General features: G+C 42.1%; 1 protein-coding gene across 4 annotated transcripts in view; it reads left to right on the top strand.

The window, feature by feature from the left end:
* The window catches only part of RET (ret proto-oncogene), a 265,881-nt gene that overhangs the window by 230,500 nt on the left and 20,635 nt on the right, over nt 1-14,746 (top strand). For 3 of the 4 annotated variants that reach the window (XM_086922420.1, XM_086922422.1, XM_086922424.1), the window contains exons 16-18: nt 2,857-2,927; nt 6,811-6,948; nt 12,335-12,443. In XM_086922420.1, the coding sequence (XP_086778546.1) occupies nt 2,857-2,927; nt 6,811-6,948; nt 12,335-12,443 (318 nt within the window). The remainder of the gene's footprint in view (nt 1-2,856; nt 2,928-6,810; nt 6,949-12,334; nt 12,444-14,746) is intronic. The other variant, XM_086922421.1, reaches the window with a different exon arrangement.

Below are 14,746 nucleotides of genomic sequence, written 5' to 3'. Positions count from 1 at the left end.
ATTTGCTGAGTTCCTCCTCACGCCACAGACGCGCCCATAGCAATAGTGGGCGAAATTTTGCGAGGTCATCAATTGGGCGACAGCCTAAGTCCAACATTAGCGGGACCGTGGGGGTGCCCTGCGGTAAAGACATAATCGCTCTACAACATTTCATCTCAGATCTTGCTAGAGCATCGGAAATGGATGACCCCCAAAGTTCGGCCCCATAGAGAGCAGAGCTAACACCCTTGGCGGAATAGATCTCCAAGCCTGTGGCTATTGGTCTTATTGTACAGGAGCGTTGTTCTTTCAAAAGCGCTCCTGTTATTCTCTTATGGGTTAAGAGCATTTTATCCAAGTGTGGTGTCCATTCCATTTTGTGCGAAAGGCGTATCCCAAGATAGTCAAAAACTTCTACCCTCTCCAGGGGTTCAGCATCCAGGGTGGGAGGACGGACTGTTTTTTTTGGAGGATTCAGAACAAGATATTTTGTTTTGCTAGTGTTGATTACCAGACCCCGGTTGGCGCAAAAGGATTGGAAGTTATTTAGGAGTCTTTGGAGGCCAATAGGGGTTTTTGATATTAATAGCGTATCGTCCGCGAAGAGGAGGGTTGGTATGCGTTCACCGGCCAGGGATGGTTCATCTGAGGGATGTTTCCGAAGGTGCTCAACCACCCCATTGATGTAAAGGGAGAAAAGGGTGGGAGCTAACACACATCCCTGGCGGACTCCTCTCTCAACCGGGATACTATTAGTTTTTCCCCCCCTGTACCCCACCTAATCTGGGCAAAACTGTTTTCATGCAGCCTAACAAGTAGTACAAGCAAGTAGTGCGGCAACCCCATATCGGCCAATACGCTCCATAAGGTCTCCCTAGGTACAAGGTCAAAGGCAGTCTTTAAATCGATGAACGCGAGATAAAGACTGCCCCTGCCGATGACCACAATTTTCCAATAGAGCATCATGAGCCTGACAGCTTGCTCGATTGTCCCAGTTCCCACTCTAAAGCCCGCCTGGTAGTCGGTAAGGATTTTGTTTTCTTCTACCCAGTTTAGAATTCTTACCAGTAGGACCTTGCCGACTACTTTTTGGCTGATGTCTAACAGGCTAGTGGGCCTATAATTTGACGGGTCTTCTCTGGGGCCTTTTTTATAAATAGGGACCACCTCCGCCCCTTTCCACGAGGAGGGGACAGGGGCGCCCCTACAGATAGCGACAAGTATGGAATGGATCAATTTTCCCCACTTTGGAATATCTGATCTTAAGAGGTCACCAGGGATACCATCCGGGCCTGCCGCTTTTTGGGGAATAATAGTGCCTATTGCATATTCGACCTCTTTGATAGTGAAGTCGAAATCGGAAGGCTGGATGTTCCAGATTGGAGGGAGTAATGATGGAGCCACAACCCCCCCTTGAGGGTCGCTCATCAGCGGTTGGTCAGCTTGGCGGGTGTAGAGCTTCGAGAAGTGTTTAACCCACGCCTGGCTTGGGATATTACAAGTTATTAAATCACTATCTGGCCTATTACGAGCTCTAATAGTATCCCAAAAATATTTTGAGTCTTTCTTAGAGCTAGCATCTTTAAGGTTAGACCAGTAGGCCTCTTCCCACTCCTTTTTTGCTAGCCCCAGTGTTCTCTTATGTTCTTTCCTGGCTAGCTGTATTTGGGATTGAGATTTGCCCTTAACGGCCTCAATTAGCCGAGACTTAGCTTTCCTACAAGCTACTGTATACCAATCATGCTTTCCCTTGGTTTTATTCTGGGACTTAATCTTCCCTGCATTACCCTTTACCCAAAAAACTTCCCCTATAGTCTTAACAGCAGCTTAAAAAATGGGTGTTACCCTGTCCACTGCCGTGACTAAATCAATGGTATAAAATTTTATTTGTGAGTCTACAAGTATCACCTCTATTGTGGAAAGTTTGTCAGGGTTACTGGCAACTTTGTCCCACTTTAGGCGCCTTCCACAGGAGGAGACAGTGACCTTGTGCAAACTTTTGGAAGGAGCTGACAGTACTTCATTAGACCAGGGATTCGTGATAGTTAGGGAGAGCGAATTATGGTCGCTCTCAACAGTTGGTATAACTGTCATGTCTGCGACCCTGCTCCAAAGCCCCAGGTCCAGCAGGATATAGTCAATTGTATTATGTGTTATGTTGCATATTTTGTAACTCTGTTCCATTGATTTATATTGTAGTTTGCTTAATGTCCAGTGTTTCTGCTCCACCTACATTATCTTTATAGATTGTTTGTTATCTTTTTTTTGTTCTTTTATTGTTGTTTGATACCTCTGGTACCTTTTGTCTTTGCATTACAAATTAAAACAATACAAAGCACTATAATACACCTGCTTGACTACCTTAAATATAAACTCTTTATTAATACCATTCAGATTTTCTCCTACTTGATGCCTTTAGCCACCGGATAAGGGAGCATCATGATTTTCTGCCCATCATTGTACAGAGCTGCCATTCACTTTATGACTGCAAGATCTGTCTGTGAAGTGTGTCACAATAAGCAAAGTGTAGACTTCACTTTCTCTTCTAATAGAGGAACCTAGAACCGTGCAGAAAAGGGTGATATTCTCAAAGCACAGTAAGGATGAGGAGAATTACGGGTGCACTGGAATTTCATCTAAAGATGAGCATCAAAATCTCACTTAGTAGGGCAAGAAGAGGGCAAGAGAAGAAAAAGGAGTACAGACCATACAAGTATGTGTTAATATGCAGAGTGTTTCTCCATAAAACAAAATGTATGTTGTGGTTGGTGAGATTAAAGGTTCCCAACCCTGAGAACCGCGGGTGTCTGGGTAAGTGTTGCATGCACGCTGTCACCAATACTAACCATGCCTCTTTCATTTCTTCCTCCCCGGCAGGGCCGCATCCCCGTGAAGTGGATGGCGATTGAGTCCCTGTTTGACCACATCTACACAACACAGAGCGATGTGTAAGTGTCTGTCTTGCCAAACGTACGACAACATGTTTAATGTTGGATTGTAGAGTCCAAAATCCAGAAGAATCCACAGAACACCTGCAAAGGAATTGATTAAGACAGCACCACTCTACCTTTAACCTGTAACATAGGCTCCTGCACGTTCTGAGAAGATGTGCTCATATTAAAGGCTTTACAGCATACATTATAAAACGGTTCTAAGGGGGTATCAGCAGGGGCGGCTCTAGGCTCATGGTGGCCCTGGGCAGGGAGCGTAGGTAGGGGGCCCCGGAAGAGGGGGTCCGGACGGGGCGAGGAGGCCATTGAAGAGGGGGGGGGGGTCAGGGTGTTTGGAAGTGGAACAGAGCTGGGGGCCGCCAAATCCCTGCCAGTGGCCGCCACGCAAATATGTATCCATCTGCGGAGGATTATTATATTAAGGATATATATTGGCATGGTGGCCCCTGTGGTTTGGTGGCCCTGTGCAGGTGCACAGCTTGCACATGCCTAAAGCCGCCCCTGGTATCAGTGTTACTCTCTTTTATGCAGTATGATAACACCCTTTCTTGCAATTAGCACTACTTAACAAAATTACTGAGAAAATTAAATGAAAGGAACAATTGTATGTTCCAACCAAGCAACAAACTGGTTTAATAATACCCTTCTTTCGCATCACCAACCACCTCAACCCTTAGCAGAGCAAGAGCTGAATGATAATTGGTACAATTTTGAGCCCGTTCTCCAAAAATTCCCGATCTGTATGCCTGGAAAAGAAAGAAAATTCTAGAATGGTGATTTGCTACCAGCAGAAAATGCACAATTGCTCAAAAGATCCAAATATTTTTAGCATTTAAGTTCACGTTTGGAACTGGCCAAGCCTTAAGAACAAGCACCACAGACTGAATGGGCAGTTCTGTTTGCGGGTGGGGTGATAGCATAAACAGATACAAGCTGAGGAGAGCATGCCTTTGGATAACACTTTCATGATTAGTGTAATGTTGCTCAGTTGGGCCCAGAGCTGAAGCTGGCCACCATGGAGATTTCAGCCATGCCAGCCCATCCAAGGTGTTGTTCTGCTGCTGTCTATTAGGCAGGGCCGGACTGGGAAACCAAAAGCAGCCCTGGCAATACTGCTCAAAACATCCCTACTCCCTTCCTCTCATCTCTCTATTTATCTCTTCCCATCCATGCTTTCTTTCTCTCTCCTTATCTCTCGCTCCTCCCTCTCTGATCAATTTCTCTCTCTCCATCCATCCCTCCCCATCGTTCTCTCCAACTTGACGCCTTCCCATGCCTGCTGCTGTTAATCTCGAGGAGCTAGGTAAAGTAACTGAGGCACCAGGAGAGGCACAGGGCTTTCAAAACGGGCCTCAATTGGCTCCTGCCCACCGGCGAAATGCCAGATAAAATAAAAAGAAACTCCAGGCCTGGTCTCAGGTTATGAAACTCCATTGAGATGATCTCGATTGCTTGTGTGCGAGTATCCCTATGCATTTCACCACCCACATATTGCGTATTTGCAAAACTTGGGAGCTGCACCTCCTTCCAGTCCAAGTTCCCAAAAAAGACCTCCCTGTATTCCCTTTGGTCCCCTGCAGTCTATCTGCCGTCCTTTCATTCTATAACCCTTCTTTCTGCCCTTCGCTCCTTTCGTCACTCTATTCCTATCTTCCTTCCTTGCGTCCTTCTACCCTCCCTTCAGTACTCTCTTCTTTCTTTCTTATTTCAGTTGCTTTCTCCTGTGTATTCCTTTCACTTTTTTCCTTCTGACTATCACCCTCCCATGGTATGTAACACTTACAACGCAACTTTTACGTCGTAATGCTGTTACAACGCAGCTATTACAACGCAGGATCCATTACATCGGATGCCATTACAACGCATGGCATTACATAGCAGATGGTATTACAACGCATACCATTACATCGTAAGTATTGGTAAGTATATACATTTTTTTTATTTTATTTAATATTATATAATTGATTTAATTATTATTAATTATAAATAAAAATATGTATTTATGTTTTTAAATATTATAAATTAAATATATTAATTTAAGTAATTTTGGGGTACATGGGTGTTTTTAGGTTTTAGGGCAGGGTTTGGGTTTTGGGGTACAGGGGTACAGGGGTGTTTTTAGGGCAGGGTTTGGGTTTTGGGGTTCAGGGGTGTTTTTAGGTTTTAGGGCAGGGTTTGGGTTTTGGGGTACATGGGTGTTTTTAGGTTTTAGGGCAGGGTTTGGGTTTTGGGGTACAGGGGTGTTTTTAGGTTTTAGGGCAGGGTTTGGGTTTTGGGGTACAGGGGTGTTTTTAGGTTTTAGGGCAGGGTTTGGGTTTTGGGGTACAGGGGTGTTTTAGGTTTTAGGGCAGGGTTTGGGTTTTGGGGTACAGGGGTGTTTTTAGGTTTTTGGGCAGGGTTTGGGTTTTGGGGTACAGGGGTGTTTTTAGGTTTTAGGGCAGGGTTTGGGTTTTGGGGTACAGGGGTGTTTTAGGTTTTAGGGCAGGGTTTGGGTTTTGGGGTACAGGGGTGTTTTTAGGTTTTAGGGCAGGGTTTGGGTTTTGGGGTACAGGGGTGTTTTTAGGTTTTAGGGCAGGGTTTGGGTTTTGGGGTACAGGGGTGTTTTTAGGTTTTAGGGCAGGGTTTGGGTTTTGGGGTACAGGGGTGTTTTTAGGTTTTAGGGCAGGGTTTGGGTTTTGGGGTACAGGGGTGTTTTTACGTTTTAGGGCAGGGTTTGCGTTTTGGGGTACAGGGGTGTTTTTAGGTTTTAGGGCAGGGTTTGGGTTTTGGGGTACAGGGGTGTTTTTAGGTTTTAGGGCAGGGTTTGGGTTTTGGGGTACAGGGGTGTTTTTACGTTTTAGGGCAGGGTTTGGGTTTTGGGGTACAGGGGTGTTTTTAGGTTTTAGGGCAGGGTTTGGGTTTTGGGGTACTGGGGTATTTTTAGGTTTTAGGGCAGGGTTTGGGTTTTGGGGTACAGGGGTGTTTTTAGGTTTTAGGGTAGGGTTTGGGTTTTGGGGTACAGGGGTATTGTAGGGTTCAGGGGTAGGTTTGTGTTTTGGGATAATTAAATTATATTTACCATTTTTAAATTAATTAAAATATATTTAATAAATTAAATTCATTGTATTACATTAATTACATTTTTAAATTAAATTAATTAAATTAAATAAATTATTTCAATTAATTTAATTTATTTTAAATTATATAAATATGTACATTAAATTAATTTCATTATTTTAATTAAATTAAATTATTTCCTTTTTTTATTAAAATTACATTTATTAAATAGATATTATTTTATTAAATTAAATTAATGGCTATTTTAAAATGTATTTTAATTAAATTAATTAAATTAACGTAATACATTTTTTTTAAAAAAGGTATACTTACCTATACTTACGATGTAATGGTATGCGTTGTAATAGCATCTGCTATGTAATGCCATGCATTGTAATGGCATCCGATGTAATGGATCCTGCGTTGTAAAAATTCCGTTGTAACGGAATGCGTTGTAAAAATCCGCGTTGTACTGACACTAATCCCCCTCCCATGTATCCTCCTTCCCCTTTCCTTCATTCCCAATGCCCTTCAATCATTTGCACCTTCCTCACTCGTTCCTTCATTCTGGTCTGTATTCTCTTTATTTCTATCTTTCCTCCCCACCCATTTATACCCCTGCCGTCCGTCCTTCGCATCCCCCCCTGCACTGTTCATGATTCATCTTTCTTTTGACCATTTTGAAGGCCATACAGTTTGCTTGCAGCCGCTCTTCCGGTAGCCCCTATCACAGAGTTATTTTGGGGAGAAGCTTCTGGAAGTGAAAAATGCGATCTGAATAACATGGATGCCATCCTGTCGCAAACTTTGAATCCTATCTTATTCAATTTCTCTTTGCTTACAGCTGGTCCTTTGGCATTCTTTTGTGGGAGATCGTAACCCTAGGAGGCAACCCTTACCCGGGCATTGCTCCAGAAAGACTGTTCAACCTCCTGAAAACTGGCTACAGGATGGAGAGGCCAGAAAACTGCAGCGAGGAAATGTAAGCCTACTTGGATGTGCAGGACTAAAGGTTTTTTTATTTATGAACTGTTTGGGGTTAGCGGTTAAGTGCAAGCACTGATATACTTTTTGAGGTTATGAAAAGCCCCTCCTTAGTGCTGAGCTTTTAAGGCCTTCTGCTTCAGAACTTGGCGAAAGTATGCAGTGATGACGTGCGACAATTTAATTGTAAGTATCAAAATATGTATAATTCCAGAGAGCCCTGTCAGCTGCCGACCATTTAACAGTCTGTCATTTTTTAGAAAAAATACTTGCAACTACCAACTTTGGACCTACATCAGCACATTGAAAGCAGTCAACCCCAAGGTTTCATCATTGCACGGGTTCGAGAATTTGTTCTTATGCATGTCTGCACAGAATTCTCTGTTAGTGGACGTAAGAGTAGGGGCCATATTGATTACTTTGGACAATTTCCCGCCTTCAGTGGTGTTGACCAGTGGTGGCTGCCACGGAACAGAAGGGACAGGCAGTGGGTGGAGGGAGGTAGGAAAAAAAGGAAAAATTCCCCTATCTGCTGGTTGACGCCTCTCTTCTGTCCTCTTCAGTCGACGCACAGAGCACACAGGCTCCCAGACTCCCATTAGCCAATCATGAGCTGCTGTCATTGCCAACATGACAGCAGCATAGGGATTAGACTGAGGGGCCTAGTTTGCCACTCAGACCGGTACTGGGGGCCTGGGACTATTCTCCAAATGGCTGTGCAACACAGCTGGCTGGAGAAATTCTAAGTGTGCATGTCTGTTTGGCCGGCCCAAGACAGCTGGCCAAACCATCATGCGCACTTAGAGTGCCCACCACTCCTCCCCCTGCTCTGGACAGCCCAGCCCCACCCTGCGCCTTAAATGAATACAAACTGAGCTAGTTGGGAAAAATACAATGAGAATAACATTGTATTCCTATCATTTTATTTCCCCTTTTTGCACTGCTCATAGAGCAGTGTGGCGGTGTACCTCCGCCTTATCGGAGGAGCCACCACTGGTATTGACCACATGCTAATTCATCCTCAGAACGATGTGACTGGAGGGTTCACGACAAAGTAAGCATGGGTGCATCCTTTTTCACGCAGAAGCCCAGATTTACTATTCTACTGCACTAGCTCCTGCATAACGCTATGCGACATGTTGCAAAGTAGCACAAACAGAGAGTAATGATCAACTTTCTAGCACTAAGGTGTTGTAGCTTCGAAAGTTCATTCGAATTCAGCTACGAAAATGCTTTGCATTGTCGAGCAACAAGCCCCTGTAATGTAGGTAACTAGGGTACAGAATGTGGCTAAAATAGCACAAGAACCTGTAGGATTTAATGTAAAGCAAGACTTACTAAATTAGCGTAACCTGTTTTGCATCCGAACTTCATAAGGAACTCGGATCAAACAACAGCCAAGTAGGATATTGCATGCTTCAGAGGGCTATTTGTCACCACTTTGAATTTTCTTCTGGTGGGTGTACTTAGTTGACCTTGATCCATAGTGCAATCCTTAAGGAACAAGGGTCCCCAGGTTAATGGATAAGCAACAATGCTCTGAAGAAAATAATAATATCCAGGAATTATCCAATTGGACGTGTAGTTAGCATTTTATTCCAAATTACACAGTAAAATATAAAGCTCACCCCCGCTCTGGCAATCCTCACCAAGGGCCCGATGTAGGTAAATCTCATTTACCAACTCTAGAATACCGAATTTTACCGATTTGGTATTCTAGATTCGGTAAATGAGATGTAGGAAATAATTCGGTAATTTTTACCGAATCTGTAATTACCGAATCGGTATTTACCGATTCAGTAATTGCCTTTGATTCCTATGGGACTTGAGGCGCATAGGAATCAATGTCAATTACAGAATCGGTAAAAACTGGTTCGGTAAAATTACCGAATTGTCACGGGGGACAGGGTGTAATTTTGACACCCTGTTGCACCCCTTAATTGTGCATGGGTGCATATGTTGCAGACATACATGCCCTTAGGGCATGTATGTCTGCAACATGGCACTGTTTTAAAAGCAAAAAAATGTTTTTTAAAGGGTTTTCATTATTTACCACCAACTTCTAGTTGGTGGTAAATAACAAATTCTTAAACCAATGTAGCACTGATTACAGTGCTACCTACATGTCAAAATACAGATTCGGTAATTTTACCGATTCGGTAAAATACCGAATCGGTAAAATTACCGAATCTGTATTTTAACATGCCCCTACATCCCAAACTCCAAATACCGGTCGGTAACGGGCGAAATCGGCCCTTACCGACCGGTATTTGCCTTCCTACATCTGGCCCTAAGTGTTAAACAAACAGGCAAAGAACTTTAGGTGACCATCAATAATGTACACAATAAAGGTCACTTATTCTTAGAACATAACACTACTGCACTCAGAAGTCATATATACATATTGAGAGGGTCAGAGTGTTTTTAGGTCGACAACGTTTCAATCCATTAATAACACGGGATCATCATCAGGACATTAGAAATATATGCCTGATTACATCATTTATATGCAGAAAATATGAATACATTCATAGTCAGCTGAGTAAAACAGAGAGAATACCAGGTGCATCATTCCAAGTAATTCCAAGGAACATCCAAAGAACCACCCACGATACAGAGAAGGCAATCAAGAAATCTCAAAGGGCCATAATGTTAAGTCCAAAGTTACACAATCTGTTCAATCCGAAAATGGGACATTTCCAATGTCCAGCACCATGTAGCCAGGAAAGACTGACCGCAAAAGTACACTTTGTGATCGCTTGTATGTTACTTGGAATTACCTGGACTTTCCTTGGTCCCTATTGATGCTTGGGTTTCCCTTGTGATAACTTATATTATATAGTGAAATGCTTAGCATCATGAAACACCGACTTCTTGTGTGAGTGGTATCAATGACAATATCAGTGCATGTTTCTTGATGAAACATTATGCAGCTCAAATTGTTATCATTCACGCTACACAGCGTTGTTAATTTTCAGGCAGTGCGCATTGCATGACTATTACAGTCAATGCCTATAACAATCTATTGTGTAATGCTTGGGGTTACAAAGTGTGACAACTGATTTCCGACAGAGTGGCATACGATTTAGATCTAGTTTCACAAAATGCATTTGATTACCCCAACTCCAGATATGAAGATGCGCAATTAAAGAACAGAAAAAGACAAAATGTATACGGTGCTGACACAAATACCCTATCCCTTTTACAACATAACAGTCTTGTAGAGCAAAGCCATGGCTCACGTAGATCACAAAAAGAATCCCAATAATCAACAATAACTACAAAAACACAAATCCTTGGACCTGGAGCAGCATGCTGCCCAGCGTACAGTACATCAATGCCTTACCAGGATTAGTAAGTATTACGTCATGCAATTACATCTATAACCTACACTAAAAAGAATACTATAACACTCAGCAGTCAAACAGTCAATGATAGTTCATACAGGCAGCTTAATAATTCCCTTTAACTGCATGGCACTCTTACACTCAAATAAGACAAACTGCTAAGGGGCATATCCCTCATCCAGTACTGTACCAGTTCACAGTAATAAACCACCCATAACTGTCTGATTAGGCATAGAATAACTAAAGAGTTTGGCTACATGCCGCTGGCCATTGGAGGACTCTAATTTAGTTCACCACTGCAGGTACCAACTAACTACATACTACAGCCACTTCTTGAGATATCACAATGACAATTAGATTTGGGATGATATGAATAAAGTCCAACCCAGCAGATCTCTTCACCACTTCTCCCACTATCCTATGCCTGCTCAGGACCGTAAACATTAAAAAAAAAAGTCTCAGAATGGATAACCCAGTGCAGTAACCAGCTAAGTGGACTATAAGCATTAGAAATACCATACAGGTAGAGCTGCTCAAAGCTGCCAGCTTACTGAAACCCATAAACGTTTTGCCTATCTCTTACACTTCTTCATCCATCACACTGTTAAGCACTGAATCCTATAATGCAATAAGCACACTTAGGTGGTCATCACGCACAACATGGAAACATTTCCCACAGAGAATCAAAACAAAGACAATATACTTCCAAACAAACACGCTGCAGAGTGTAGTGTGCTCCCCTTGAAGGCAAGCGTTTCAGAGTCCCACTTAGTGGTAGTGAGTGCTATATAAATGTTACAATATAATACAATATGTACTATCTTTCCCCTGGACATCACTAAAGGGTTACTTAACTAAAAGGCTTTGGCAAAACCAATTGGCCTGGCATTTAAATGCTGCTCTGCATTTGCAAAAATAAAAAATAATGTTTGCTGAAGTGAAACAGTATTGGCAAAAAAAATAAACAGAACTGTGTAAATGCAAGGAAGCATCATCACACATATGTACATATGCGTTAATGACACTGTGCCAGCCTAAGTACCACCACATATGGACATACATGGATTGCCACACTGGCGCACACATCTATTGTGATGTAGTGATCATTTTCTTTTTTAATTTAATTGTCCTTTTCCTTTCCACGGTGTCAGGCAACCATTTTGGAGCGCTAAATTAAAAATCTATATTAATTTCACCAAAGTGCATTTTTTTCCAAAAAGGACAAGCCTGTGCGCACCTTGGTTTTCGATAACAGACATAGAAAAGTGTGAGTTACCATATATGGTAACTGGCCAATGACACCAGACCACTGTCTGTGGTAAACTCCAGTGAAAATAATGTCATTGGTTTCAACTGGAAAGTTTACATTACCTCAGTGAAAAGATTTTTGTTCACTTGCAATAGTGATCTCAAAACCATGCCCATTGCTTAGAGAGCATTGGTACCGAGTGCCTCTCTAGCGCACTCTGAAAATATCCTACCATGTTACAAATCACTCTCATCACTCCTCAGCAGTGCTGGCAAACTGCTCCACTCAAAGTAAGTTCATAAATTATATTTTGGAAGGTCAACCCATGCCTGGACTAGCCGCCACTGGCACCCAAATGTATTTCATCATGATAGCAAGGATCTGACAGTCCTTTCAAATAAACTCTTACTTCACTTTTTAATGGAAAGTTTCTATCATTGTAAAACATAACATTAGGACTGAAAACTGTACGTTTAAATTCTGCATAGAACATCAACCATCAAATTATCATGTAACCATTTAAATTATGAAAACAGGAATGATGTTGTGCCGAATTATTAATATGTTTGTGGTAAATATTAAGTAACATATGACTGAAAATTTGCTATCAGACAATGCCACCAATAACCGTAATACAGAGCAGCATTACAGGTCCTTCCATAGACAACATCTTTTCCATCCTCTGAAGTTACAGGCTCTGTCATTGTTTGGGTTGTGCACTACGCATGACGAAACAGGAGGGACATTGATAGAGCCAACACTTGACCACTGTGCCCTTTGTTTCACAGGTACAACCTGATGCTCCGCTGTTGGAAACAGGAACCTGACAAAAGATCAACATTTGCTGAGATCAGTAAAGAACTGGAGAAGATGATGGTCAAAAGTAGGGTGAGTGAGGTAGGCCAAGGGTGTCTTGTGCCAGAATAGTGGATTCAGATTTCCTTACCTTGAGGCCCAGACCATTGGCTCTTCAAACATGTCTTCAACACACTTTCCCATAATATTTGTACTTTTTCAGTTTTATCTTTCATTGTAGATCTGTGTATGTGCATCAAAAATTCGAGGCTAGAGCAAGATGGTGTGGTATATACATTATTCCTTTATTTTGAGGTCCAATGGGAACTAGAGATGGGGCTCGGAAACCAATAGCTTCCATTGCTGTCCACCAGAGTATCCAAGTAACTGCTCTGAGGCTAGTGTAACCCATAATTAGCTCAAACATTTCAAAGTTGTTTAGAATGTTTGATGCATCTGAGAGACAGAGCTGCTCCAAGCATGCAGCAACATTTTTATTTAAGGATGATTATCCTGTGAGTGCACTGAAGTGTGAGGGACTAAAGCTAAATTGTTCTGTTTATTTGTTATTTCCACTGTCTTAATGCTCAAAATCTATGTTTCTCTCATCTCAATAAATAAGACTGATTCAGACCCTTTATAAAAATGAAAATGAATTCATGCAAATATCTATTAAATACTCATTAAATACAAACATGCCCATATCATCAAATACACATACGGCCATATAATTAACTACACATATATCCATATAGTCAAGAAATAACAAGTGAAAAGGAGCGTTCAATTCTATTCAGGATTAGCTGTTCCAAAATCAACAGATGGTTAAACTTTTCTCCAGCAATAGATCAAGTAGTCATGATGTGATGCCTGTCAACTCATAGGACATTCAAACCAGGAAACAGAAAGGATGAAGATAAGATAGGAGCGCAACACACCATCTAGTGGTACAAAATTGTGTCTATAAGGATTTATGAGATAACAACAGGAGCCAACACTGTGGAAGATGACAATATTGAGATATTGATCAAGCCCTGATGAAGTCCCACTGGGACAAAACGTGTTGGCTGGGCCAAATGGATTGCTTCTTTCAAACTGGCATTTTTTTTAAATAAAATTGGATTCAAAGCAACTCACAAGACTCCTGAATAACCTTTACTCATCACATCATGACTACTTGATCTATTGCTGGAGAACGGTTTAACAATCTGGAGATAATCTTGTATAGAATTAAACACTCCTTTTCATTTGTTATTTCTCGACCTTGTGTTAGGGTGGCATCTTTGCAATGGGGGTCACAACAGTGGAGCTTTGGAGGAAACAGAATTAGTATTAAATATATACCAGTGTGCCGTTTGAAGCCCAGATTGCCAGGGTGCTGTTTGCTAATATATCCATATAGTTTTATCTTATCTGGGCTCCTGCTCCAGAACTCAAGATGTAGGCCTCTTATCTAAGCATAGTATAGTCGAGTACATTTCATACTATAAGGCTATTCTTTTAACCCCAGTAACAACAGAGCCTTCGCTGCATTAATGTCGCAAAATGTGGAAAAAAGATGGCCAGAGGACCATCATTTATCCAGTATTATGGGTGTCTTTCATAGATTCACATGCCTGAATCATTCCCCGTCGTCGAGACGGGAGTCTCCGGTACATAGAAAAGTAATGTCCTATAGACTTATATAGAGAGAAGTAGGCCTAAGGGCCTCACCTTAGTAGCCTATCTTTGTCCTTTTGTAAAAAGGACCAAACTCTAGAAGAGAGCCAATCAGCTAACACCTCCCTCTAGAACCTTCCTGTCAGGAGCCTCGGTCTCGCAGATTTTCTACCGCACGTTGTGCTAAGGGAGTCTCCACCTGAGTTCTCCTCAGGTTTCCTTACTATAGCTTATTTCTTCACAAATTTGGATTTCTTTTCACGACTGACTATGGCTGATACTCAGAAGAAGAAGGGTCTCTTCAGAGCATGTACTTCTTGTGGAAAAAAGAGGTTACATGTTGAAGACCAGCACAAGACATGCTTGTATTGCCTGTATCCGGACCATTCAGCAAAAGACTGCAAAATTTGTAGAACTTTTTCTACAAAAACGCTGAAAGACAGAGAAGGACGTCTTTTACTCTGGCTGAACAGGCTCAGGACCAGAGACAATCTGGAATCTTCTGAGGAGGATGAGTACTCTTTGGTTTCCTCACAGCTGTCTTTAAAAAGGTCAAGGGTGGCTTCCCCTAGCCCTACAGATGCTCCTCCAAAGAAGACTGCAAAGAAGTCTTCAGAGGTCAAGTCATCAGCGTCTGAGAAGGAAGTTCACACCTTCAAAAAGCCTGCGCCGTCTTCGACAACGACATCGTCGACGCCCTCAGCTGCGCAAAAGAAAACTGTGTCTCATGTCTATGCCTCGACATC

This window comes from Lissotriton vulgaris, chromosome 5, assembly GCF_964263255.1.
Source record: "Lissotriton vulgaris chromosome 5, aLisVul1.2, whole genome shotgun sequence".
In the NCBI taxonomy this organism is placed as follows: Eukaryota; Metazoa; Chordata; class Amphibia; order Caudata; family Salamandridae; genus Lissotriton; species Lissotriton vulgaris.
This window is presented reverse-complemented; position numbering and strand designations above follow the sequence as displayed.